Genomic DNA, 27,912 nt, shown 5'->3' with positions numbered 1-27,912 from the left:
CCTAGATAAAATGCTGTCACTAGTTCTTCTACCCCAGGCCATTTTCCAGCATGTAAAAGATGATAGGAATATTAAAGAAGAAAGTGGAGTAACATGTAAATGTGTTCTTCATCTGAAAGATGATAACACTAAAAAGAACTGGGACAAAGAAGAGATAAAAGTGGTAAGCAGTGTAATAAAGACAGAGAGCTGAAAAAGAGTTAACTGCCATGCCTTCAAAAAAGAAAAAAATCTAAGTTCAATAACAGTCTTTAATTTTCCTTACCTCTGATCTTAAGACTGAATGAATGGCTTCAATTTCCTTTCTTCTAGAATTAGGTAATTCTGCTACGAAAGAAACAGCATACACTGAATATATGATAAACACCATGTGAATAAACAGGCATTTTAAAGTATATATTTCACTGAGCTTTCAACAGAACGGTATGCTGATCTGAGAACAAACTCAGAAGACAGTACCACTTGATTTTTATCACAATTTCCTACTGTCACATATGTGCTTTATTATCATGTAAATCGGTTTTTTTGCCTATCTTCTGGACCTAGGTAAGACATCTACATTTCCCCCTTGGAAGTGTTCAATAAGATTTTATTATGGAAAACTGAGTTTTACAAATTAATTCTCTCTGGGGGTTTAGTTTAATTTTAGATGAAACTTAAACAACTGGGGTTGAGGCCTTATTTCTAACTTCTGCTCCCAATACTATCAAATAATAATGACCCCTAAATAAAGAAGAAAATGCACAAAAAGAACACTTAGGTCAAGTAACATGGGCACTATCTATTTAAAATGGGGATGAGCTCAGTCTGCTTTTGTACATTTTCATTTAAATGGAGAGTCGGAGACAGGGCACCTGGCTGGCTTAGCTGGTGCAGCGTGAGACTCTTGATCTCAGGGTCAGGAGTTCAAGCCCGACGCTGGGTGCAGAGTTTACTTAAAAAAATCATAATTAAAAATTAAAAAAAAAACCACAGAATCAGAGGTCAGCTCCATCAAAATGGCACTGCTGATGCTACCAGAACATCTTCATCAGTTAAGATTTTTTTCTAGGTGCCAGTATTTTTCATTAGTCACAGCACTTTAATACTCAAGAAATAACTTCTCTGTTGGGGGAAAAAAAAAGAAAGAACTTCTCTGATTTACAGTTTAAATCAAAAGAAAATACAAGTGACATCCAATAAAGAATAGTGGCAAACCCACTCTTCTTGTTTTGCAAATCACCAGGTGCAGTTGCTTTTGTGGTTGCTCATACATCTTGCTTAAAACTCTGACAGGAATGTCTAATTGCTACTCAGAAGAGAACAAATTATAATCCAGTCTGTTTAGGAGGGTCATTGTTAGAAGCAGAAATTGTTTTAAAGAGAAATAAAAATAGACTTACGCAGACCTCCTCTCTTACCTCCCTCCAAAACAAACAAACAAACAAACAAACAAAAACCTGGTCTTCTTAGGATAAAGGGGGATGTTATGCAGACCCAAAAATTCTTTCTTGCTGAGGGAAAACAAAAACAACAGGTACTCTTTATTAATGCTTACCATCTGCCAAGCATTTTATCCTCATGATTTCATTTAATCCTCCCAACCCCGCGATAGGTATGACTACCTCTATTTGATAAGGAAATTCTGCTTTATAGAGGCTAAGTATTTAAGAATTTGCCAAAGACCCACAATCTATAATGCATGGAAGTGGGATTTCAACCCACGTCTAATTGAAAAGCCCAAGTTCCTAACTCTGAATAAATCAGTACAGTTTCTGGTACAAGAGCAACTTTCTGCTATTGCAAATACAGATAATCTTTCAAGCTGTACCAACAGAGCTATGTTGGAACTGTTATCTTGTGCACTGCTGGCACAGGGTAGATGTCCAATAAATAGTTGTTAAATGAATAAATGAACTGTACTCTGACCCTTTAAATGATTTGCAAAATCAATAAATTAGGTGTTAAACAAGTCCTATTTTAATAGAAAGGGAAATAATAAAAACATTATGCTTTTACTAAGCATTTTTATAAAAAATAAAAGCATTGCAGATTTTTAATACTCAGCAATATTTTTTTACTGAGCATCTACTATGTATCATGGAAGGTGCCAAATACTGAGGATATAAGGATTATTTATATATATTTATACACACACACACACACACACACATACACAGTCCCCACCTTGGGCATCAAGAACAGAAGTAAATTATAACTCCACATGGTTAAGTGCTCTCACAGAGATCCTCAAGATCACATGCAATAGACTCAGCCTGCCATGGAATGAGTATGGTTTCACCAAGTACCTGGCACATGAGCAAGGTCATACAGGAAAAAACTGTTTTCCAAGCAAAGGAGGACAGAGGAGGAAGTAGAAAAGGAAGGGCTTTCCACGCAGAGGCTTGGAGTTGCATAGGTACTTCACAAAGTTCCATGTGGCAAAACCTCTGGGTGCAAGCACCTATGTGTGTGAACATGCATATGTATGGCAATTTGAAGAGAAGGGGAGGGAATTAGAGGTTAAGATTAGAAAAGGGAGGTTGATCTCAGATAGGATAGGTTTCTTGTCTTCCAAAACTAAGAGGATTGGATTTCATCCAATGAATGTTCTGAAAGGAACAGAGCTAAAAGATTCTACAGCACCTATGTTTTAGAAAATTGGCAACACCGAGAAAATGGGAGTGGAGTCCAGAGAAACGTGTGACAGGGTGGGAAGGAGAAAGTGCATGGGAGAGAGAAGGGAGGTGTGAATCAAAGAACACAGGGGTAAAAAAGGAAGGGACAAATATAAGAAACAAATCTGGCATAGTCGATGAACAAGGTTTGGTGACCAACTGGAAATGAAATGGAAAAGATAGAGGCAACACAAAGGTGACAAAGATTTCTAGTTTAGGAGATTGGGCAGATGATGAAACCATTAAGAATGAGAATATAGGAGTAGATTTGGAAGGAAGAACAAATGCATTCCACCTTAAACCTATGGGACAGTCAGGTTGGTGGGGGTGGGGGGATGCATATTTTCTAGGAATAGTCAACTGTTTTCCCCTAACTAGGATACAAGGAGAGACCAGTCATTTCCATGTCATCCAGCTCGTCTCCTTTCTAAATTTCAAGGTCACACGACCCTTTACCGAACACAAAGAGGGAGAATCCCTTTCACTCTTACCCCCAACATGTCCCACCTGATGCAACTCCCACCCAAGGTATACTCCAAGCAGTAAAATGGGCTTCAGCAGCTCTCCAATGCTTCTGCTTTCTAAAAGACAAACATTCTAAATATACTTCTCAAACTATCTTTCTCTACTTCAACCTAATGAACGGGAAGTTTCAATTATATGAGGATTAAAAAAAATTAAACCATAATGCTAATTAACTTATAAGAAATAAAATTATCCAAGGAGGTGCTCTCATCCAAAAGACCAGCCCATCATCTCTGTGGAGGCAGACTTCCATTGGAATTCAAATACTCTTTAATAAATAAATAAATAAATAAATAAACAAACACACACAAAGTACTCTTTAGATCTAAGTATTACTTGTGGAAAGAAATATCAAGAAATCAAAATATTAACCTAAATACCGATTACTATGTAACTCTGGGTCACTACTCATTAGTAAAACAAAACAAGGACTTCAAAAATGAGTGAAAGTTATTAAGAACAGGCAGTATATCTTCCTTGTTTTACTGTCAAAATAATGGGTAGAATGGGCAATTAGGCACAAAAATACATTTCAGCTGGAACGTTGTGTCACCAGAATAAGCAAAAATACAAGGTAACTAATAGGAAAAACTTAGAGCCATGTTTAACAATATATCAAGTCAGAAAGGGCTTAAGATTCACTAAGTATTTTAATGAGTTGCTTCAATTGTTACAAAACTCTGAAGGGAAAAGGTGACTATGTGCCATGCACGGATACTTTTTAACTGTGTCAGTATAAAGGAAAAGGATCAAAATCAGATCCGCCCCCAAGGTAAAGGCAAAGTAAGCGGTGGGCGTGGAAGAACCAAACAAAAATAAACCATTCGATGTAGAAGCAGTTTCACTCTGCTCTGAGATTCCCACAGTATTCAGTGGGAGAAGAGGCAGAACTCTTCCCCGGACTCCAGTGTCTTTCACCAGAGAAAATCTGCTGAGAAGAGGCAACAGAAGTGGAAAGAAAAAAAGGAGTGGCACTCGCGACGGATGGAAGGGGGAACCAAACCGGCGCTCCCGGGGTCCCATGAAAGCCCTCCCTCCCACCGCTCCAGCTGTTACCTTCCACTTCCTCCGTACTCTCCATCAGCATATCCTTCGTAAAGTTTGAAATCTGGCCAGTGAGGGAAGCCAGGCTGCCTCCGACTTGACCCAGAGACTGGCCCAAGCCGGAGCCGAGGCCCCCAAGCCAGGACATCGCTGCGGTTTAGAGAACGACCTGGTCCGCTCCGAGAAAAGCGTCCGGCGTCGTCGGACGATCCCGCCAAATGTCCTCGAGCCTCCGCCTTCACCGAACCAGTCCAAATCAAAACACTCCAGATTCGATAACACAATGAAGGGTTCCTAGGCAACGCCGGCTTCGGGGGGCTCCCATCAACCGCCGGACTCTGCCTAGAAACGCAGAGGCCTGACCTGGCACGTTACCGGGGGCCCGCCTCCGGTGCCACTGTCAACCCCGAGAAGCCTCTGCTCATTCCCAAGACTTCCCCACGTCCGGGATAGGCCACTTCTTCTTCTGCTTTAGGGACTTTCCCCAGTTCCGAGGGCAACTCCTGCCAACTCGACGCCGGCCGCCATGACACCCACTCTGAACGCGGCAATGGATCATAGAGAGGCGCCGCGCTGGCGTAGAAGGGCTCTGCGGAGCTGCCGGACGTGTCCTTGGCGCAAGGGAGCGTGGGATCGCGGAGGACCGAGAGCGCCTCGCTGGGGCTGCAAACCTCCGGAGCAGGGCAAGGTCAGCCTCCACGTAGCGCGCCGGCTTCGGCCTCTGGGGGAGTGGTCTCAAGCGCCAGGGGTGAAGCGGCTGTCCCCGCCCGCTGCACCTGCGCTTCAGGCCGAGCTGTTCGTGAGAGGTGGGCCCCTGGAAGCGGACGTGCCCCGGGAAGCCGCTGAACCTTCGCGGTGTCGGTGAAACCTGAGTTTTAATTCTGACTACCGCGGTGCAAGGGCTCTCAGGTGGCGGGGTCGCTGCACTGCGCCGCAAACGGTTTTACTTAGCACAGTCCTACGTTGATTCTGCATCAGTGTCTCGGGCTGCTCTATGCCCTCCGCTGGGGTAGGGGCTCAGGATACACAGATAGAAGCGATGGGCAGCAAACCCGTGTCCAGGCAAGAAACACACGTTGTTACTCTCCGCAGTAGTCATTTTCCCTGGTAACTTTACAAGGCGTCACTGAAATCCTGCCTTCTCTAATACTCCAAGCGCCTGGTTCAGGAAGCCGATGTAACCCATGAAGTTAAAACACAGAACACCTTTAAGAAATAATAACTCAGTAAAGGACAGCGGGACAACTTATTATGAAGAAATGCTTTCCTAACAGAAACTCTTCTATGGTGTTGGTAGCACTACCTGTGCAAGTCCCCATCCCTCTCAGCCCTGTTACACGAGTGGGTGCACACAGCGGAGTGTCCCGCCTCGCTTGCTTTGCTTCCCAGAGGAAGAAAAGTCACGTGACTTACAGGTACTTGACGCAATGGTACCGGTCGCACGTTACCTGGCCAGAGAGATGATGACGTTTTTTGCTTTAAAAAGAATAGGTCTGCAGTCCTTTTAAGCATAGCACTAAATACTGGCATCTTTCTCTCTGATTTTGTTTACAGGAGGGGTCACCACAGAGTGCACTGTTTGTGACTGGAACATTGGGAATGCTTCCACTATGGAGAACCTGATGGCACCAGGCAATAGTAGTTCTCCCTGAAATCTGAATGCTTTCAAAAGAAAATTGCATCCCATTCTGGGTAAGACATCAGTGCCCAAGGGTTGCATATGCAGGCTCCAAGGCTTGACTGCCTGGAGCTGTTACTTACTAGCTGTAGGTAGGACCTTGGGTGGGTTACTTAACCTCTCTGTGCATCAGTTTCTCTTTTGTAAAATGGAAAATGATAATAATAGTGTCTACTGGGTGGGGTCATTAGGAGGATTAAATAGGGTGATATTTTTAAGAGCTTGGAACAGTGCCTGGTACCTGGTGAGTTCTATTTAAGTGTTTATAAGGTTTCAAAAATGTGGCATCCGGATGACCTGTTGATGTGTGTATAGTTATTTTGGGTAGTGGGAGTATGGCAGGAGAAAAAAAAAAAAAACATGTAGCTCTGGTCTAATGGAGCATTCTACTGGGAAGGAATAAATGATAAATAAAATGTAGTAAATACAGACAAGTAGTGATGACCACTTGGAGGAAAAAAACACAGGGTAAGGGTCATATGGAAAAGATAGGAGAGAGGGCACTTGTAATGTTATAGAAGGTAGTCAGGGAAGGCCTCGCTGATATGGTGATATTTGAACAGATACTTGAAGGTATTAAGAGAATGAGAAATGTCAGGGCGCCTGGATGGTTCAGTCGGTAGAGCATGTACCTCTTGATCTCAGGGTTGTGAGTTTAAGCTCCACATAGGGCCTAAGTAAGCTTACTTAGGAAAAGAAAACTTTGAGATATGTGGATATCTATGGAAAAGAGTGGTACAGGCAGGAAATAACAGCTAATGCAAAGGTCCTGAGGCAGGAGGGTCTTTGGCAGGTTAGAGGAATAGCAAAAAGGCAAGGATGGTTAGAGTAGAGTGGGGTGGGGAAGGCTGGTTAAGTGATAAGAACCAAGAAGTCAGAGTGGGAGGGCACAGATCACATAGGGCCTTGTAGGCCATATTGTAAGGACTCTGGCTTTTACTGTGTAGGATCGGGCAGCATTAGCAGAGTGGGAAGCTGCCCTGAACACAGGAGTCACATGAAGTTGTGAGTTTCTGGACCACAGTGAAAAGTTTAGCTAGTGTAAATCAAGCTTTTATTGCCTACAGCTGCACATTCTCTGGAGCGCCATCCTGTAAATCCTTGTCATGCCATAAAGATGCTGCAATTAATGAAGAAAACAAGCACAATTATAGGTATTTACATAATTTTAAAGTAATTAGCATAAAAAGCTATGTCCTATAAGTTCCTTATGGGGTATGTTTTTTTCCTATGAGATGAACTATGGCCCAAGAGACTTAAAGAATGATTCTGATAAATAGCATGATGTTTGGGATGTGCTGCAAAATAATGGGAGCAGAATAGATGAAACAGTAATTGCCAGGGATTGATCATTATTGAAGCTGGGTACACAGAGGTTCGTTATAATAGTCTTTTACTTTTGCATGTATTTGAAATTTTTTATAATAAAAAGAAGACATCCACTTTTAATGAAGTTTGGGCTGAAGGGCTGAAGATAACTTCTCCTTTTCCTGCCAAATATCCCTGTAGCTAACATGGATGTTCACTATCACACAATGAGTAGCAAAACCACCCCTGCACAATCAAACATATCACATCAGAGAGAGCCCATGAATCTGAGTGGCTCCAGGTGATGGGGACTAGGTTGCTTACCTGAAATTCTGAATCTAGGATTTTTTTTTTTTAAGAGACCACAAGCATGCTCTTTAGGGGCTGGAGAGGGAGGGGGTGGTGCAGAGGCAGAGAGAGACTCTTTTTTTAAATTTTTTTTAAAAGATTTTATTTATTTATCTGACAGAGATTACAAGCAGGCAGAGAGGCAGGCAGAGAGAGAAGGAAGCAGGCTTCCTGCCGAGCAGAGAGCCCCATGTGGGGCTCGATCCCAGAACCCTGGGATCATGACCTGAGCTGAAGGCAGAGGCTTGAACCCACTGAGCCACCCAGGCGCCCCCCAGAGAGAGACTGTTAAGCAGGCTCCATACCCATTGCAGAGCCCGATGCAGGGCTGACTCATGACCCTGAGATCATGACCTGGTCTGAAACCAAGAGTTGGACTCTTAAATGACTGAGCCACCTAGGCAACCCCTGAACCTAGGACTTTTGAAATCTCAATGGCTGGAAACAAACAAACAAACAAAAAAGGAAACAACAATATTATTATCAGCTGGAACCTGGTTTCTCAAGTGGTGGGATCATCAATACATCTCCAGAAAAAAAAAAAAAAGTTCATTTCTTGTGAGAAAACTATCTAAATGGGTTTATTTATGCAAGTGTAAGCAAAAAAAACCCACTTTATTTCACTTTAAATAATTAATTAATTAGTTTGTTTATTTATCAGAGAGAGAGAGAGAGCACAAGCAGGGGGAGTGGCAGGTAGAGCATGAAGCAGGCTCCCTGATGAGCAGGGAGCCCGGACAAGGGGCTCCATCCCAGGACCCTGGAATCGTGACCTGAGCTGAAAGCAGATGCTTAACCGACTGAGCCACCCAGGTGCCCCGATGCTCTGAAATTAATAGTGATGTGTTTTGCAATCGGTTGTTTATAGTTTCATTCATTATGCTGGGCATTCAGCAAACACTTTAAAAAACTATATCTTTTAGTTCAGCAAATTATTTAAAAGCGTTGTGTTTTGTTTTTTTGTTTTGTTTTGTTTTAATTGGTTAGTGCCTCCTCTCTGGGGTCTCTGCTAGTTTTGGAGACTTTAAATCAATCCTCTTGATTTCAGTCCACATCTCACCCCCACCTTCCAAGATAGTTGTTGCTTTTGTCTCCTGTTTGCTATTGCGTGCACCTCTCTTCAACACAGTGTTCGGCCTCCTCAGCTCTGCTCAGTCCTGTACAGACTTTCCATCTTTGCCCAAAATGCCACACATCTCACTTCTGCTGTCGCCTCATCTAGCAGTGGCTAATCGTTTCCCAGAGTGTGTTCTCCACTTCACACACAGTTATTGAACCCTCCCTTGTTGCCTGGATGCGTGGTATAGCAGAAAATGCCGGGGCCCCTGACCCCTTCATCCTTTTACCTCTTTTGTGCACACCTTTTCTTGGGGTGCTTTCACTCTCAACAGGTGTTCCTCTGCTGGAGGAACTGTGTGTGTTCCCAGAGATGCTGAGACAACCCCGTGTAGTAGTATTTAAAATGAGGGGTGCCTGGGTGGCTCAGTGGGTTAAGCCTCTGCCTTCGGCTCAGGTCATGATCTCAGGGTCCTGGGATCGAGCCCCACATCGGGCTCTCTGCTCAGCGGGGAGCCTGATACCCCCTACTCTCTTTGTCAAATAAATAATTAAAATCTTTAAAAAAAATAAAATAAAATGATGCAGCTCCCTGCCCACGATGTAACAATTCCAAGATGTGAATATACTGTATCCGACCGGATCTGTCTGCAGGATTAAGCCTTTGCTTATTGTTATACCCTTGCTTGGCTTCCTTTCCTTATTCCACTTTCTTACCCTTCCCTTTCTTCCTGGAATTACTTTTTTTTTCTTTTTAAAGATTTTATTTATTTGAGAGAGAGAGTGCATGAGTAGGGGTGGGGCAGAGGGAAAGGGAGAATCAGACTCCCTGCTGAGCGGCGAGCCCAGTGCAGGGCTTGATGCAGGGCTCAATGAGGGGACTCAATCCCAGGACGCTGAGATCATGACCTGAAATGAAGTCAGACGCTTAACTGACTGAGCCACCCAGGTGCCCCTGGAAACACGTAAAATAAATAAATAAATAAATAACTTTCACAGGAATCCTCATCTCAGGGTCTGCCTCTAGGATGCCCAAGCTAAGACTCATGACCAACCCAAATAAACGTCTTATAGCTGAGAAGGGCCATGTGATTCAGTTCTGGCCCATGTAAATGTAAGTGGAAATGGCATATGCAACTTCAAGGAGGTAACCTTAAGGAAAAGGCACATGGGGGCACATGGCTGGCTCATTCAGTAGAGCATGGGGCACTTGATCTCAGAGTCGTGAATCCAAGTCCCACTTTAAGCACAGATATTTTTAAAAAAGGATGGGCACATGGCCTTCTTCCATCATCCTTTTGCTTTCTAATTGCTGGGATGCAGATGTAACCATGGTCCCCGCCTGCAGCAGCTCTCTTGAACCATGAATCGATCTTAGCAATGAAGCCATTCATGTATGTAAAGCAAGAATACAGAAAGCAGGGGCACCTGGATGGCTCAGTGGGTTAAAGCCTCTGCCTTCAGCTCAGGTCATGATCCCAGGGTTCTGGGATTGAGCCCCGCATCAGGCTCTCTGCTCAGCGGGGAGCCTTCTCCCCGCCCCCGCCTGCCTCTCTGCCCACTTGTGATCTCTGTCAAATAAATAAATAAAATCTTAAAAAAAATACAGAAAGCAGATTCTTTTAAAGATTTTTTTAAAAATTTATTTATTTGAGAGAGACACAGAGATATCGATAGAGAGCATGAGCTGGGGATGAGAGGGAGAAGCAGGCTTCCCGCTGAGCAGGGAGCCTAACAGGGGGCTTGATCCCAGGACCCTGAGATCATGACCTGAGTTAAAGGCAGAGGCTTAACGAACTAAGCCACCTAGGTGCCGCCGGAAAGCAGATTCTTAAGAGGAAAAAAAAAATTCTTTACACTATGTAGTGCCCAATCAGCTCTGGTTTTCTTGAGCTGAGAGAGAAAAAACTTAGAGCTAATAAAGTCAGTTATATTGTTTTTCTCCAACCACCAAATCTAAAGGCTGAAGTCCAAGTGAAGAGCAATGATACTGTTGCTCATGCTTACCATAATATGATGGCGTCCTGGACGAAAGGCGCAGAGTAACTGGGTAATATCTGGGTATTAATCGCTACAGTTGATGTGGATTACCAACCAAAATATGACGCTAAGATTTCAAAACGAACTATAATTGTCTGATAGTGATGAAAACAATTGCATAGATATGGGAGGTAGAAAAACAAAATGCACAGGTGGGGAATGGGAGGCTTGCCTGAAATCCTGATCTCAGGTATGTTAAGCAGCATCTTTAATGCTAAAATACAGCCAGTTTTTGGGGTTGCTGAAGGTGAGCACTGGCGTGATCTTTGGTAGATGTAGTTAATAAACTTTTTAAAAGATTATTTTTTCGGGGGCACCTGGGTGGTTCAGTCAGTTAAGTGTCTGACTCTTGATTTTGGCTCAGGTCATGATCTCAGGGTCGGGGGATTGAGCCCGAGTGAGGCTCTGTTCTCAGCTGGGTGTCCACTGGAGATTCATTCTGTCTGCCCCTCCCCGCTGCTCACACTCACGCATGCTCTCGCTCTCTCTCTCTCTCTCTCTCTCTCATAAATCCTTAAAAAAAAGATTTTTTTTAAAAAGTCTTGGGACTATTCTAGAAAGAAGTGGGGGCTATTTTAGAAAATGGAAGCAGATGGCTTGGTATTATAGAACAATACAAACTTATCTGTATTTATAAAAGCTTGCAGAAATTGTCTACATCCTAATTCCATCTCTCTTCACTACCTGCTAGCCTCTTCCAGCCTTCTCTCCATTTCTCTCGGACACAACCCAGCCCTCACCTCAGAGCTGCTGTGCTTGTCGTTTCTTCAGGCCGGTCTCTCGCCCCTCACCTTTGCAGGGCCGCCTCAGGAATTACCAGGTGTCTGCGTGAAGGTCACCTCTGCGCAGGCCTTTCCTTGCATCCAGAACGAGCGGTCCTCCCTCTCAATCACACTCCAGTGCATCACCCTGTTTGTCTTCGGAGCTCACAGAACAAGCACAGTTCTTTACATGTTGTGAAGTTATGCTCATGAAAGGTTTCCTCTGTGTAACAGCCAGCCAGAATGCAAGGACAAGAGCACATTATCTGACTCATGACTCTTATTTCCAAGGACCCAGAACCACGCCTGGCACACAGGGAGTGCTCGGATGTTTTGCTGAATGAGTGAATGAATGCCACAGTGATCGTTTCTTGCTAGCAGCCCGAGACAGGCTGCCGTTCCCAACACAGAAAGCACTGGAACGATGGTGGGGGAGAACAGGGCACAGCAAAGGGTGGTAGCCCCGTTGAAAGAGCCCTCCCAGCAAGGGGGTGGCCAACAGACTTCTGGGGCAGGGATATCAAACGAGCAAAGGGAAGGGAGCGAGGAGAATGTTAGGGAGCACCCGGGGGGTGGGAAAGACCCAAAGGAGGCCTGCTAGGACCACAGTGTGTAAAGGGGAAACGTCGAGAGAGTAGGTCAGCCCAACCCAAATTACTTAAAGAATGAACTTTTTTTTTTTTTTTTAAAGATTTTATTTATTTGACAGAGATCACAAGTAGGCAGAGGAGCAGGCAGAGAGAGCGGAGGAAGCAGGCTCTCTGCTGATGCGGGGCTCAATTCCAGGACCCTGGGATCATGACCTGAGCCAAAGGCAGAGGCTTTAACCCACTGAGCCACCCAGGCGCCCCTAAAGAATGAACTTTTGAGCCTTTGGTGACAAAATGGTTAAAGAGTCCCCAAACATGCAAATCTTGGGGATAAAGACAACCCTCAAATTCCCTTTTATATCAACTAACGTATAAAATGGGTCTTCAACTTAAAATTCATGGGGCCCACAAGTAGGTATTGATGAGATCAGAGCCATTTGGTGGCATCCAAATTCAACGAAACGGTCCTTCTAAGCACAAAGCTAGGAGGTTTTGCTAAGATTCATGTAATCAGTTTGAACATTTTATATTTCAATATTCTTGCCCAACCCTAATTAAGGATAAAATGGATATATAACCCTCATTATGATTTGAGGATTCTAGAACCCTCGATCCGTCCAAGTGTTCGAATTACTACAGTTGGATTCTGGTGTCCAGAGTTGGAGGAGGAAAAAACAGCACTCCTAAAAAATTGTTACCAACGTGCTTTGTTTGGCCCTCAGGGTTATAGAAGCAATGGAGCAACCATTTAAAAATCAGATTTCAAGTAAAATTTTGGACCTAGCATCTCTAAGAAAAGATGAGAGGTTCCAGTAATAGTGGGCCCTTGGGCAGCAGTGAGCTGGAATGGATTATCAGTGCCCCACCCCTTTTATTTGTCACAAACTGCCCATAAAACAAGCCTCTCATACTTGAATCTGCATGTGATTCCTTGGGGGTCTTGTTAAAAACACAGGTCCTGAGTTAGTAGGTGTGGCCTAAAGCTCTGCATTTCTGGAAAGCTCTCAGGTGGTGCAGAGGCAGCTGGTCTTCCCACCATCCTTTGCTTAATTAGCAAGGCTAGGAATTAACCCATCAACACAAATAAAAACAGAAATAAAAAAGCAAACATTATCTTTATTTAATAATCTTTGATATTTAAAATACAACTCATCGAACATCCACATTAACAATAGAATCCTCAGTGTTCAACAGTGCTTTGGAAGCCCGGCTTTTCTAAGGACCAGACAGGAAGACCTGTGTGTGTAGTAACTGCAACAGAACTTGGAGGGAGGGCACACACAGAGAGGGCTACGGAGTTAGGTCCTGAGCAAATGGCACCGCCACAGTGCACTGGTGTCATGGCCAAAAGACAATGCTTTTCAGGTGTTTTCTTTGTACTTGAATTTCAAATAGTTTATACAGAACAGTAATTTTTACAAAGTTATTTCTAGTAGTCCAGTGTTATAGAAATTAATTTTTCACATTCCAATGTACATCTTTCTCTTTAAAAAAAAATTTTAAAAAGTTCCTGGAGACATTCACCTTTGAACTATGCAAGAAGGTGAAGTGCTTCCTAAACGAGTCAGGAATTTTTACATACATTTCACTATTGCTTCCCATTCCTTGTCTATGAATCCACAGTCTTAATATATTTACTGATACACTATTGTTAAACATGCCAATTACTGTAAGTTTAGAAATTGTAACTAGTATTAATTCTTAAAATGCCAGAACATTTTGCAAAAATAAAAGCAAAGATCTTCAAATAAAAAAAATAAAAATTCAAGAATTAAACAACTGTGTCAATAATCTTTTCATTCATGAAAGTAAAACGGAACAAAACATTTTTGCTAATGTAAGACTTTAAAAAATACAAGCCAGTTTATCTCTTTAGCAGAAGATGCTGCTTCATAAAGGGGCCAGGAATAAAGGAAAGGTTTTTTTTTTTTTTGAAAATATGAAAAATTATTGACACTGCTGAAAGGATTAGTTATCCAATCTGTTTTTTCTTAATTAAGGTCACATATATAATATCTCTGTACTTGTTAGGGCCCAGATACAACAAACTATTTACTTTTAGAGTAGTGGTCATTGGGCTTTCCAGTTGCACATAAAGTTTTAAATAGGAAGGCATCAATATTATTGAGTTCTCTTGACATCGAGATTTATTTCAACTGGAGATATTTTAATTTCTATCACTGTATTTTGCTTACGCACTGACTCAATCTTCTTTAAATTTGTGTGGGCCCAATAGGCCAATTTTAACACATTTAGTAAATCTTGGCACTGGCATGATACTATTTAAAAAGAGTATCAAACATGCAGACATTAAAAATGTGATTCAGGCTCTGACAGGAATAAAATTTACTTTATTCAACTGAGTATTACATGAAAAACCACAGACTATTGGTAGTTTTGCCTATAATGACCCTCAACCAGTGTTGAACTTTTTTCATTAACTTTGGCATGAATAAAGTCTTAATTAAGAAAAATCAAGTTTTAAAGAAAAAAAAAAGCACCTCCTTAAGTATTCTGTGAATTGTAAATTATTCGATCAGGATCTTAAAAGTTAAAATATAGTTTACTTGCAGCAATCTTTTCAATTTACATTACTGAAATATCTGTATGTGAATTACTGTAAAAATGTTTATTGATGATTTTAGAGCAGAGGTTAACTACTGTTAATTTCTTTAAACTACTGTGAATTTTTAAAACATAAATACTTATTATATTTTTGACATCTCAAAATATGAAAGTGGTTCCAAAATGTGTTTAAACACTAGCATAACCACTGTACGTATTTTATCCTGGTAACGCAATTTATACATTAGAAAAATGATACCAGTAGTTTAAATATTAAACATTAAGGTGTTCCCAATTGGTAAAACAGAATGGAAATCTTTATATAGAGTTCTGAGCAGGACAGCTACTGTGAATTTCATTGTTTCTGACTTTCTTGCAGGTTGCTTACAGTAAATAACAGTTCCTGATGTATGAACTATAACTTTGTATAACTAAGTTTTCTGATACTATAATTATGAGCATTGGCATCTTTTCATACTGGCCAATCAATTAAGGAATGGAATCTAAATTAAGTTTAAGCCAATCCAAAAATTTGGCAGTTCTCTAGTCATTCTGGATCTGCCTGCCAAATGCAATATTCAAAATAAACTAAACACATTCAAATGTATTCAATGTGTGCTCAACTCTGCTGCAGAGGAAAAAAAAAATCCCTAAATGAAGGTCAACATGCCATATTTCCTTAAGTGCTTTAAGAAAGGCGTGTAATATAAGAACTTTATAAACTCTAAGGTTAAAACTTTCAAATGCATATTTCTTTTCTCATTTTATATTAGGTAAGTCACTCATTCGTGTATGAAAAGTTTAATGGATTTTTCCAATGGGATAAGGTAAAAACTAATATCCATGGAAAATAGGACAAGTATATTGGGGATTACTACAGAAATGTTCACTCTTAAAATATTTTGGTTTATAAATCTTGAGGGAGCAGTACTAAAGCCAATGTCCCTTGCAATTCTAAAGTTTTATAACTCTTCTGAAACATTTTCAATTCTCAAAAGAAAACTTTAGATTTTAAAGTAAAACAGTCTACTTTTGCAAGGGAAACTTCAGAAAACGTTATTTGGCACCAAATAATGACTAAAAAAAATTTGTCTCTATCCAAAAAAAAAAAAAAAAAGCTATTTCATAATCATAAAAGGTGTTTTTTCATCTCCTTTCAACTCAGCAATAAATCCTAGGTCAAAAAAATTTCCCTGATAAAATGTGTAGCCATACACAAGTTATGGCAACATATCATACTTTAATTTTCTATGTTGTTAGCTGAAATTTCCTAACTTTCAGCTTATGAATAATTCAACATTTCAAAGGGCTTCAAAGGGGGTGGAGAATGAGGGATGGGGAGTAAGTGACAGGATCCGAAATGTCTATTTCAGAGAGACATAGTTAATTTTCACCAAAATCATACCACTGTACTGACACAGCAAGAAACTTTCTGTGCATCCCAATTAAAGAATGTTTATCAAAACTAAAGGCTTTCTTATTTACAGACCCATTAAGTACTGTGTGACTTCTGTAATTCTTAAGCTATTTAAACATGATGTGAGTGTCAAATCACAGTATAAATGTAAATGTACTTTTGTTAGTAGATTAATTTCATGTTCCAGATCATCATCTCTAGAAAATAATACCTACTACAAGATATGCAGCAGAAGCAGACATCTATGTCCCGTGACTCCACTGTAAACAAGAGAGCTCCGGTCACAAGAGAGAATAAAATGAAGCTGCCACTAAATTGAAAGCCAAACTTTGTCTCCCATACATTCATGGTGGGTATTATTTGTGAAGTCTGACACAGAAGGAAACTTGCTTACATACTGTGCTTCTCCTATTTTTCTCAATTGGAGAAAAGGAAATATCAAGGTACAGGAGAAAAAGTCACAGCAGAGCTGTGACAGTCTAACATAATTGAGAAGACATTTATAAAACATCTAGAAAAGGATGTGCTCACACATTAAAAAAAAATTCTCATTTATTCTCAAATACTTGTTGATTTCAGCATTTTGGAATGCACCAGAATCATGAACTAATGATCCCATCTTAGAGGGCTTAAAAAGCAAAACCTCCAGAAAGATTACCATCTTTCAAAAGAGCTGTAGAAAAGTAAGGAAAACCAAGTAGCAAAGAAACTGTGATTAGAGAAATAACATGAGAAACATCCAAGGGCACGCTACATAATTTCAGGGAAAGCAGCAGATCTTTCTGGAACTGTTACTACTATCAACACAGAAAAGAGACACTGTCCTAAAAGGTTAACTTGGTTAATGAGAAAGAAAAGCAACTATGAGATAATGGAAAGTGAGTCAAACAACCTGAACAGAAAAGATGAGAACATGTATGGAAAAAGTTCTGTGGCAAGAGTTAATTAGTTGGTCTGCAAAAAGATCCAAGAAAAATGCCCTAATTTTAGACATGTGAGATATTGCACACTCAAGAAAGAAAAAGGAACATTTAGAAAACTATTTTAAATTTCTTTAATTGCTAAATGCCTCTTTGGCTAGTGTTTGGAGGATCACTATTTAGTCCCACAACTGGTGCATTTTTCCACTTTCTCATCTTTTTGTTGCAAACCACCTAACAGTCTTATCTCCTCTGTTGAACGTTGTTTGACACATTACTAAAATGGACCCTCTATGCTGTAACCACACAGAATAATAATGTTGGAAAATATGAGTATCTAAATGATTTGTAAAAGGTATTATTTTTTCCCTTCTGTTTTGAAATTATTTCTAACAGTTTCTAAAGACATGGTCACGGCTGCCTGAAGCATGTCTTCTTCACTCATAGCATCTCCTGTTGGGAAAGAAAACAAGCATCTCTCTCAGATGTTTCTAGAAGATTCTTAAAGTCATCAAAAGGTAAGCTCTTAGAAAATACATTTGACTACTATAGCTTCCTTTTAAAAATTTTAATACTTAAATAAAGTAACATGCACTCTTACAGTTTTATAAGTTTTGACAAATGGATGGAGCCATATAACTACCATCACCACCAGATCCGGACCTGCCCACTGCTCTCCCAAATTTGCACATGCTGCCCCTTTGTGGTCAATCCCCGTAATACATTTATTCTATATTTCAAAACAAGTACATTATGCTAAATGAAAAATTAAACTTCGTGTGTGTGTGTGTATACATACATATACATAATTTGTTACCTTTGTTATCTTGTTTTTAAACAATTTATTTACAGGAAGTTGCAAAGATAGTTCAAAGGGCTCCTGTGTACATTTTGGCTCAATTTCACCCAATAGTTAAATCCTAAGGAACTACAGCCCCCCCAAACTTGGATATTGACATTGGTACAAAGTTGTGTGTAGTTCTATGCTATTTCGTTACATGTGTAGATTTGTGTAACCACCAGCACCACAACCAGGACGGAGAACTGTTCAACTACCACAAAGATTTCTTTCCTGCTGTCCCTTGATTCACACCTACTTCTCTGCCCACAACTTCCCTAACTGCAGGCAGCCACTAATTTGTTCTCCATCTCTACAAATTTTTCATTTTTATTTTTTATTTTGAAGATTTTATTAATTTATTTGACAGAGAGAGAGAGAACACAAGTAGGGGGAGAGGCAGAGGGATAAGGAGACTCCCTGGCTGAGCAGGGAACCCTATGCATGACTCAATCCCGGGACCCTGGGATCATGACCTGAGCCAAAGGCGGATGCTTAACCGACTGAACCACCCAGGTGCCCCCAAATTTGTCATTTTTATAATGTTACACAAATATAACCACACTGTAACAAATCTTTCCTGCACTTAGCATAGTGCCCTTGAGGGACAACCAAACTGCTCATGTATCAAGAGCTGGTTTCTTTTTAGTCCTGAGTAGTATTTCATAGATATACTACCACTTGTTTAAACTTCTCTGCCTTTCTGTAGAACATTTTGGTTGTCTCCAGATTTTGATTATGAGAAATAAAACTGCTATGAACATTTGTGTACAGGTTTTTACATGAAAAGGTTAAGTGTTCATTTCTCTGAGATAAATGTCCAGGAGTGTAACTGCTGGGTTGTATGGTAGGTACAAGTTCAGTTTTTAAAGAAATTGACAAACTATTTTCCAGAATGACTGAAAAACATAGAAATTTCACCTCCCTTTATTCTACCATTTATAATGTAATTGCCTTAAATATTTTCTACATATACACTAAAAGCAAAATCAATATTCTAATTCTTGCTTCAATCCAACATAATTTAGAAAACTCAAAAGGAGAGCAGTATCTATTGCTTACCCATATTTTTACTCTTACTACTCTTCTTTTTTTCTTTCTAATGTTCCCAGATTAATTCTTATTATTTCTGTTTTTTTCTTTTTTTAAAGATTCCATTTATTTATTTGACAGAGAGAGATACAGCGAGAGAGGAAACACAAGCAGGGAGAGTGGGAGAGGGAGAAGCAGGTGCTGAGCAAGGAGCCCAACATGGGGCTCGATCCCAGGACCCTGGGATCATGACCTGAGCGGAAGGCAGACTCCTAATGACTGAGCCACCCAGGCGCCCCCATTATTTCTATTTACAAAACTTCCTTTAGCCATTATTTTAGGATGGGTCTACAAATGAAAATTCTCTTAATTTTTCTCTTCATTCCTGAGGGAAATTTTCACTGGGAATTCTAGGGTTCCTTTTTTTTTTTTTTCTTTTTTTTAATATCTTGTTTATTTGAGAAAGGGAGGGAGAGAAACTACCAGTAAGGGGGAGAGGGCAGAGGGAGAGAGAGAAGCAGACTCCTCACCAAGTAGGGAGCCTGACTCAGGACTCAATCCCAGAAGTCCGGGATCATGACCTGAGCCAGAGGCATATGCTTAACCGACTGAGCCACCCAGGTGCCCCTGGGTTGTTTTTCCTTTCCAACACTTGAAAAATGAAGGGCACCTGGGTTGCTCAGTTGTTTAAGCATCTGACTCTTGATTTTGGTTCAGGTCAGGATCTCAGGGTCATGAGATCAGGCTCTGTGCTCAATGGAGAATCTCTTGAAGATTCTCTCTCTGCCCCTGCCTGCTCATGCATGCTTGAAGATTGTAAAATAAATAAATCTTAAAAAAAAAAAAAAAAAACTTGTGCCACTTCCTACTGATATCCGTGATTTCAGGTGAGAAATGTGCTATCATACAAATTTCTATAGGCAAGATGTTTCTAGTTGGTTTCAAGATTTTTCTAGTTGGTTTCAAGATTTTCCTCTTTTGTTCAGTTTTCAGAAGTTAGACTATGATGTTCTGGCATAAATTTCTTTGTGCTTAACTGTCAGAGCTACACTTGGCTTCTTAATTCTGCAGTTCTATTTAATTAATTAATTTATTTATTAGGCAGGGAGGGGCAGAGAGAGAAGGAGGGAGGGAGGGAGAATCTTAAGCAGGCTTCATGCACAGTGTGGAGTCCAACATGGGGCTTGATCTTACATTCTGAGACCATGACCTGAGCCAAAATCAAGAGTCAGACATTTAACCTAGTGAGCCACCCAGGTACCCTGATTCTGTAGTTTTATATCTTTTGCCAAAGCTGGGGATTTTCAGCCATTATGTCTTCAAGTATTTTTGCAGCCCCACCCTCCTCATCTCCTAGGATTCCCATGGCACATTAGATCTTCTACTATAGTCCCACAGGTTTTGTTAATTTTTTCCAGTCTAATTCTCGCTGTTGCTCAGAATGGGCAACAGTCCTCAAGTTCATGGATTCTCTCCTCTGTCCTTCCATTTACCTGTTGAATCCAACCACTGCACTTTCAAATTTCAGGTATTATTATTTTTCAGCTCTAAAATTTCCATTTAGTTCATCTTCTATTTCTTTTCTTGAAGCTTTCTGTTTCTTCATTTATTTTAAGCATGTTCATAATTGCTTAGTGTAGCATTTTTATGATGGCTGCTTTAAAAAGCCTTGTGAGAATTTATTCTGATACCAGTGTCATTTTGGTAATGGTATCTATGAACTGTCTTTTCTCAATCAAGTTGAATTTTCCCTGGCTCTTGGTATGGTAACACTTCTGATCACATCCTAAACATCTGTGGTGTTGCATTTTGTAAGACTATAGGTCTTACTTAAATCTTCTCTTTTAGGAGGCTTCTTCTGACATAGCACCAAGTGGGGGAGAGGGGCACTGCCCTGCTGCAGCCCAAGACAGGGAGCGTGTGTGTGATCATTACTTCTGTGCCCATGTGGGGGTTCTGGCTCCTCACTGTTCTCCACTGCTAGCTCCTTGACCGGAAGGGGCAGGAATGCCTCCTTACCGCCTCTCACCGACATTCTGGGTATGGCCTCCTTAGTGCCTCAAATCACTAACTCCAATTCTCCACTGGGCCTCTTTTGAAACCAGCCAGGCAAGAAGCCAGAGGGATGCCTCCACATTGTATTGGTGGGGGGAAGTCTAGGCTCCCTACAACCATGGATACCATGGGAAAGAGCCCCTCGTTGTCTCCTGGAGGGACCTAAAGTCCCAGCTTCCCACATGGCTTTCTCTGACACCACCCTGGCCAGGGGAAGCAGGAGGTACACCTCGTTCCTGGCAACTGGGATACCAGTCTATCCTCCTACTTGGTCTGTGTCGATGGCGTGGGGTGACAGTAAGGCCAGTTTATTTACCTAATCCTGTTTGGCTGGAATAGAGTATTTATTATCTCAAAGTTTTTACTTGCTAAGTAGTCCCTTTTGACCATACAGAACAGGCTTTATTACTTCATCCTTACTGTGGCTACTTCAGCACCAAGTCCAGAATATGTGAGACAAAAAGAAAATCCAGGTTACACATTACTGTGTCATTCCTCTGGTCCTTGAGCCTCCTATACAGCCTGTCTTCTCTCTGCCTTTCAGAATTTTCTTACATTTGTTATAAATGTCCACGGTTATTAGCTGTAAATAGCAGGAGAATAGGGAAAAGCACCAGTTCATTTCTTTTTATTGTGAAATAGTAGTCCACTGTTTGCAAGTACCACAGTTTGTGCATACACTCACCACTGAAGGACCACAGTTAGGTAACTTATAGATTCTGATAATTAAAAATGAAGCTGCTGTGGGGTGCCTGGGTGGCTCAGTGGATTAAGCCGCTGCCTTCGGCTTGGGTCATGATCTCAGTGTCCTGGGATCAAGCCCCACATCAGGCTCTTTGCTCAGTGGGGAGCCTGCTTCTCTATCTCTCTCTGCCTGACTCTCTGCCTACTTGTGATCTCTCTCTCTCTGTCAAATAAATAAATAAAATCTTTAAAAATGAAGCTGCAGTGAACATTCACCTGCAAGTTTTTCTGGGCACTTATGTTTTATTTTTTTTTCTTGGTTACATACCTAGGAGTGGGGCCTACTGAATCATATGGTTAAGTGTACATTTAAGTTTATAAGAAAATACTAAACCATTTTCCAAAGTTTCTGTACCATTTTATATTCCTACCAACAATGTATGGGTGTCTAGCTGCTCTGATCCTAGCCAGCATTTGGTACTCTCGATTTTATTTTTTTATTAAACCATTCTTATAATAAGGTGTGCAATGGTATCTCTTTGTATTTTAACTTACATTTCCTTAATGATTATTAATAGTGACCATATTTTCATGGGCTTCTTTGTCAACCATATGTTTGGTGAAGGATCTGTTCAAATCTTTGCCCATCTGAATTTTCTTGGCCTTTGTCACATACAATTGTTTTCTTACTCAACTTGTACTACCAATAACTGACCAAAGTTTAAGACCTATTAAACCAAGGCCTGATAAATAATTCTAGACTATACTTGGGCATTTTAGTTTTTCAGGGGGTAAAATGTATTCATCTTCCAACTATTAGTATCCATTATATCTGAGAAATTTTTGGAGAATTATTAATTACTCTAAATTGCAAGTATTGCAATTTATAGTTGCATTGTTTTTATAATTGCATTGTTTTTATAATTGCAACTTATAATTGCATTGTATTGTTTATAATTTTTTTTTAAGATTTTATTTATTTATTTGACAGAAAGACAGTGAGAGAGGGAACATGAGCAGGGGGAGAGGGAGAAACAGGCTTCCCACTGAGCAGGGAGCCCAACAGGACCCTGGGATCATCCAACCTAAAGGCAGACACCTAATGACTGAGCCACCCAGGTGCCCTGTTGTTTGTAATTCTAAAGAAACATATTCACTGAGTACTCTAGTCTGCCTGCTTCTTAATCTAAGGATTTAGTAGATTATGAAGTTATACAAGAGTTTCAGTATATTAAGGAGGGGAGAAAAAAAGGCCTGTAAAGCCAAGATCACAGGGAGCCTGTGTCAGAGCATGCGCAGAGATGCATACCTGGATCACTGCCCAGTGCTCCTGAACTTGTGGTCGGTCTCTCACACGGCTGTGAAAGCTGTCCCGGAGGACCCTGTTGCTGCTGCTGCTGCTGCTGCCTGAAACAGTCAAAAGTGAATGTACATTAAAAAAACAAACCTTAAGAATAAATATGCCATGAGAAAAAGTATTCACATGGAAAATATAAAGTTCCACAAAACAAGAGTCATTGTCACGAACTCCACAAAAGAATGCCAAAGCAATAAGTCCGATTTATGTTACTTGAAAGTATCACAGTGCGGATCCTAGGAGCCCTAGATACAAAATCTGAATTATCAGATTAACAGGTAAAGATTTTCACCACAAAATAACACATCAACATAAGCATTTGCTGGTAGCTATTCTTATGCAAACATGTTGGTTTACAGATCCTTAATATTGTTGAAGTCACTAAAAATAAGCACCTTTGAGAATATAAAGCATCCCAACTACCACGCAAATTAACATGATCTTTCCATGGCCAGCTCCTCCTTGTCCTCCAGCTCTGAGATTCAGCATGTCCTCCGAGAGACCTTTCCTGACCAGCCACCGGCAGCAGTCTCCAAGTACTCTCATTAGCTCATCGCTGATCCATTTCCATTTCTGGCATCAACTTATCACCATCTGATACTCTGTGTCTCCCTCTTTCGAGCATCAGCTAACAAGAACACAAACTTTATCTCGTTTCCCAAGTGCCTAAAATAGTGCCTGTCACATTAGCAGGCATTCACCAAATATTTGATCAATGAAAGAATGTAACTTTAAGATGCATGATCAAGTTTCAGTACCATTTATTGCATTAAAATAAATTTTCCCTGGGGCGCCTGGGTGGCTCAGTGGGTTAAGCCGCTGCCTTCGGCTCAGGTCATGATCTCAGTGTCCTGGGATTGAGTCCCACATCGGGCTCTCTGCTCGGCGGGGAGCCTGCTTCCTCCTCTCTCTCTCTGCCTGCCTCTCTGCCTGCTTGTGATCTCTGTCTGTCAAATATATAAATAAAATCTTTAAAAATAAATAAATAAATAAATAAATAAATTTTCCCTGTATTTCTTCAGATAGAAAAACAATGTCAAAAATCCACATTTTTTAAATTTATTTATTTATTTATTTATTTATAAAAGATTTTATTTATTTATTTGACAGAGAGAGATTACAAGTAGGCAGAGAGATAGAGGAGGAAGCAGGCTCCCTGCTGAGCAGAGAGCCTGATGGGGGACTCGATCCCAGGACCCTGAGATTATGACCTGAGCCGAAGGCAGCAGTTTAACCCACTGAGCCACCCAGGCGCCCGAAAAATCCACATTTTAAAACTTTTAACACGGTGGTTATGATCTAAGTATGTAGGACAGGGGTGTCTGGGTAGCTCAGTGGGTTAAAGCCTCTGCCTTCGGCTCAGGTCATGGTCTCAGAGTCCTGGGATCGAGCCCCACATCGGGCTCTCTGCTTGGCGGGGGGGGGTGGTGGTGCAGGGGGCTGCTTCCTCCTCTCTCTCTGCCTGCCTCTCTGCCTACTTGTGATCTCTGTCAGTCAAATAAATAAATAAAATCTTTAAAAAATAAATAAATATGTAGGACAGTGTCCTTGTATATAAAAAAATACATACTGAAGTACTGAGATGTAATGGGAGATCATGTCTGCAAGTTACGTTTAAACCCCTCAGAAATGTCAACAATTGGGGAATTTGGGCAAAAGGTATAAAGGAATTCTGTTAACTATTTCTGCTTTTACATAAATTTCAAATTATTTCACATCATATGCAGACATATATGTTGAAAATTAGATGAACCTTACAAAAAGCTGATACTCTGAGAAGCCATAGCTTTAAAAATAAATGTTTAGAAGGATTTTTAAAGGAACCAGTATGTTAAATTTACCAGTAACACTATTAATAGAATAGCATACTTTTTTCCCCTTAGAGTCTCAATCTTCTGTTTTAAATATGAGTAACAAAGAAAACCCAAGTATACCGACATTTGTCTCAGTTTATTCTCAGGCATGCGGGACTAACGATGCCCAAGACGGCAGGATGCTCCCACCAGCACACCCTGAGTCTGGGATGTGCATGAGACAGGCTTGTGAGGCGGGAGGAAAATCCTGGCCCATCAGCTCTCTCTCCATGCCCTTTCCCCCTTCAATCAAGACAGTATGTCAGAACTCAGGAGCGCGGTAGGTGAGGCAGTGACCTTAAGAGGGATAACCTTTATTCTACTTTAAATTTATGAAAAGTGAGAAGTAAATGAGTTGCCAACCTTGAAACAATTTTGACACTTTTCATATTTGATGACATAGTAATATGCAACATGTCTGAACAGCAAAGCGGCACCATTTTCACTGTGGCTTTGAATGTGCCCTAGGAATCAGAGGCTAGAAAGCTAAAAACATCATCTTAGGTCTCTGTACAGCTAGGATTCTGATTATCAATTAAGCACTCGCAGAAATGAGACACAACCATCCTCCTGCTGCTTTGGCTGTTCTCTGCTGGCAAGTCAAGTCAGGGAGCTGCCGTGCCAGGATTCTGCTTCATGCCAGCTGCAGTGGGGGCCAGATTTTGTGTTCCCATGTCTAGGCAACTGTGGTGGCAGCTTCCTGATCCTAGGATGACAGCCACAGCAGTGTGTTCTTCAACTCCATATATCCCAATTCCCCATGATGACAACTGGGGCAGTGGACACAGCTCTTCAAACAAGCTGGTCTTTGGAATTCTGGAAGCCTGGCCTAAAGACTATACCTCTAGCTCTTCCTAAGACTGGGTAAGCACTGAGTTTCTGTACTAAGTATTTTCCTGCTTAAAATACCTCTACTAGCTTGTTTCTTAAACTGAATCCTATTATGCCATGCCACTGGGTACTGAGCTCAAGTGTTAAACAATGAAAAAAATCATAGCAATCCATGACCACGAAGACAATGCCAGTAATTCCCTCTTTGTTGGGAAATGCTTTTTTAGTAACAGAGGAAAGAATCTGTATCATTTCAGAGCTATACGTGGAGAAGAATTAAAAATTCTTGGGAACTAAGATATTTGTGGAATACTTTACACAATAGTTTTACACACTTTATCTAATTTGACACTCAATTTGTGAGTTTTTAAGGTAGGTATTATAGTAACATTGCTGATATATGTAAAAGTTTTACTTGGGGTTTAGTAATAGGTAATGGGTTTAGAGATTACTACTGGAAAATATATCTTGGCTATGGACATATTACTTAGTATTCATTAACAATGACTTTATTGGTTTGTTTTTAAGATTTATTTCAGTGAGAGGGAGAGAGAATGCACATATGTGCATATGGGGGCAAAGGGAGAGAGAGAGAAGCAGACTCCCTGCTGAGTGGGGAGCCCAATGCAGCACTGGATCTCACAACCCTGAGATCATGACCTCAGCAGAAATCAAAAGAGTTGGACACTTAGCCAACTGAGCCATCCAAGTGCCCCCACTGACTATGACTTTTTAACAAGTAGGTTTTTAAACAGTATTTTTATGCTTGATGCATGAATACTGTGGTTACTACATTAGGCATGAAGCTTCAAATACTGTATAGGGGAAAAAAACGATTTGAATGAATAATAAACCCTTTGAATGGAAAAAAAAAAACCCCTTATTTTGAATTCAAAATTTGTTTGAATAACAAGTTAGCACCAGGGCCCATTTAGAGAGGGTCAGCAGGAACAAAGAGTTATTAGCTCAATAACCTTAGAGCTCAGTTCCCAAAGACTGAAGCTTGTAGTCTAAGTAATCAGGAATTCTAGTGAAAGGCCTAATATTAGAGACTAATATTTTTTCTCAGCTCCTTTACTAATGAGTCTTACAAGATTCTGAATGCTTAGACAATGCTGAAAAGAAACATCAAGAAGTCAGCTCTTAACTCTTTTCAGCAAAATGTGACTGTAAAACATTCTCTAGTTCTCCTTAAGTTCCCAGCAGTATTTTCAAGGTCAGACCAGGAGGCAGATGATGAAACTGAAGCTGGAAACCATCACTGCACATCTTCCTACCCAGTCAACTAACCTCCAACCTGGAAGGAGCTGCAATGACTCTCAAACATTTTAAATCCTCTCCATGATAAAGATGAAATATCTTAAAGTTCCACATTTTCAACCCGCCCAACTGCCACAAAAAAACAAAACAAAAAAACTAAAAGAAAATTTAAAAAAAAAAATAAAAAAGGGATTTGTTTTTTAAAGTATAAAAAATCTTCTTTTTCTTAGGTCTACTTGTGAATTTCGTAGTTTTGCTATAAAGTATATCTGTTTGGGGCACCTGGGTGGCTCAGTGGGTTAAGCCTCTACCTTCAGCTCAGGTCATCGTCTCAGGGTCCTGGGATCAAGCCCTGCATTGGGCTCTCTGCTCAGCAGGGAGCCTGCTTTCCTCTCCCTTTCTGCCTGCCTCTCTGCCTACTTGTGATCTCGGTGTCTGTCAAATAAATAAATAAAATCTTTAAAAAAAAAAAAGATTTTATAAATAATATGCATACCCAATGTGGGGCTCAAACTTAACTCCAAGGTCAAGAGTTACCTGCTTCACTGACTAATCCAGACAGGCACCCCTTATTTTTAACACTAACTAGACGTTTGATGATACTGTAGAATTACTAACAATTATCATGTGGTAATTATTAATATTATAGTGTGACAATAACATTTCACTATATTCCAAAAAAATGGATGAAAGGATAAAATAATTTAGATGTCACAAAATAATCCTAGCTTGGTGGTAGGAGAGGGGAAAGCAGAGGCGATGGGGGCACAGAAAACTACACTGGCCATGTGCCTGACATTGGTTAAAGCTGGGCAACGTTAAGTAAACAGGGGTTCATTATGCTGGTTTCCCTACTTTTATAGATATCTGAAATTTATCAAAATTAAAAAGTAAGAAAATTAAAAATTTGAAGGGAAGTGAAACACTAATAAACACTATTTTGAAATTTTATATAATTAAATCCATTAATCTATCACTGAATAAAGACTAGAAATATCTCACATTAAGAGGCTGTCAGCTGATCAGAACTTTCCTTCATATATTTCTGAGCTGTGACTTAAAAAAACAAAACAAAACAGAAAACAAGGTAAAT

The 27,912-nt window shown here is 40.5% G+C and overlaps 2 protein-coding genes and 2 long non-coding RNA genes across 14 annotated transcripts in view; 2 read left to right on the top strand and 2 right to left on the bottom strand.

Moving 5' to 3' along the window:
• Nucleotides 1-4,374, bottom strand: part of TRIP11 (thyroid hormone receptor interactor 11) — a 63,923-nt gene extending 59,549 nt beyond the window's left edge. Inside the window, exons 1-2 of one of the 2 annotated variants that reach the window (XM_059182468.1) lie at nucleotides 4,239-4,374; nucleotides 266-327 (exon numbers count right to left, since the gene is read on the bottom strand). In XM_059182468.1, coding sequence (XP_059038451.1) covers nucleotides 266-327; nucleotides 4,239-4,374 — 198 coding nt within the window. The remainder of the gene's footprint in view (nucleotides 1-265; nucleotides 328-4,238) is intronic. The other variant, XM_059182471.1, reaches the window with a different exon arrangement.
• A 422-nt stretch (nucleotides 4,375-4,796) lies between these two features.
• LOC131836754 (uncharacterized) lies at nucleotides 4,797-14,013 on the top strand. 3 transcript variants are annotated; one of them, XR_009355747.1, is made up of 4 exons: nucleotides 4,797-4,914; nucleotides 5,781-5,918; nucleotides 6,972-7,058; nucleotides 11,348-14,013. It is a non-coding gene; the product is annotated as an uncharacterized LOC131836754 (long non-coding RNA). The 3 variants fall into 3 exon arrangements; XR_009355745.1 differs by lacking the exon at nucleotides 6,972-7,058; XR_009355746.1 differs by lacking the exons at nucleotides 4,797-4,914; nucleotides 6,972-7,058 and adding an exon at nucleotides 4,921-5,641.
• ATXN3 (ataxin 3) overlaps nucleotides 13,104-27,912 on the bottom strand; it is a 36,177-nt gene continuing 21,368 nt past the window's right edge. For 3 of the 4 annotated variants that reach the window (XM_059182473.1, XM_059182472.1, XM_059182475.1), the window contains 2 exons: nucleotides 22,828-22,925; nucleotides 13,104-17,362 (listed from right to left, as the gene is read on the bottom strand). In XM_059182473.1, the coding sequence (XP_059038456.1) occupies nucleotides 17,268-17,362; nucleotides 22,828-22,925 (193 nt within the window). In that variant the 3' untranslated portion in view covers nucleotides 13,104-17,267. Of the gene's footprint in view, nucleotides 17,363-22,827; nucleotides 22,926-27,912 lie in introns of those variants that run through there. The other variant, XM_059182474.1, reaches the window with a different exon arrangement.
• LOC131836755 (uncharacterized) lies at nucleotides 16,204-27,027 on the top strand. 5 transcript variants are annotated; one of them, XR_009355750.1, is made up of 4 exons: nucleotides 16,204-16,338; nucleotides 17,306-17,427; nucleotides 25,409-25,592; nucleotides 26,745-27,027. It is a non-coding gene; the product is annotated as an uncharacterized LOC131836755 (long non-coding RNA). The 5 variants fall into 5 exon arrangements; XR_009355748.1 differs by lacking the exon at nucleotides 26,745-27,027 and having other exon boundaries at nucleotides 25,409-26,435; XR_009355749.1 differs by lacking the exons at nucleotides 25,409-25,592; nucleotides 26,745-27,027 and adding an exon at nucleotides 23,331-23,826.

This window comes from Mustela lutreola, chromosome 7 (genome assembly GCF_030435805.1).
Source record: "Mustela lutreola isolate mMusLut2 chromosome 7, mMusLut2.pri, whole genome shotgun sequence".
In the NCBI taxonomy this organism is placed as follows: Eukaryota; Metazoa; Chordata; class Mammalia; order Carnivora; family Mustelidae; genus Mustela; species Mustela lutreola.
The sequence above is the reverse complement of the archived record's forward strand: the minus strand, read 5'-3'. Positions and strand labels throughout refer to the sequence as shown.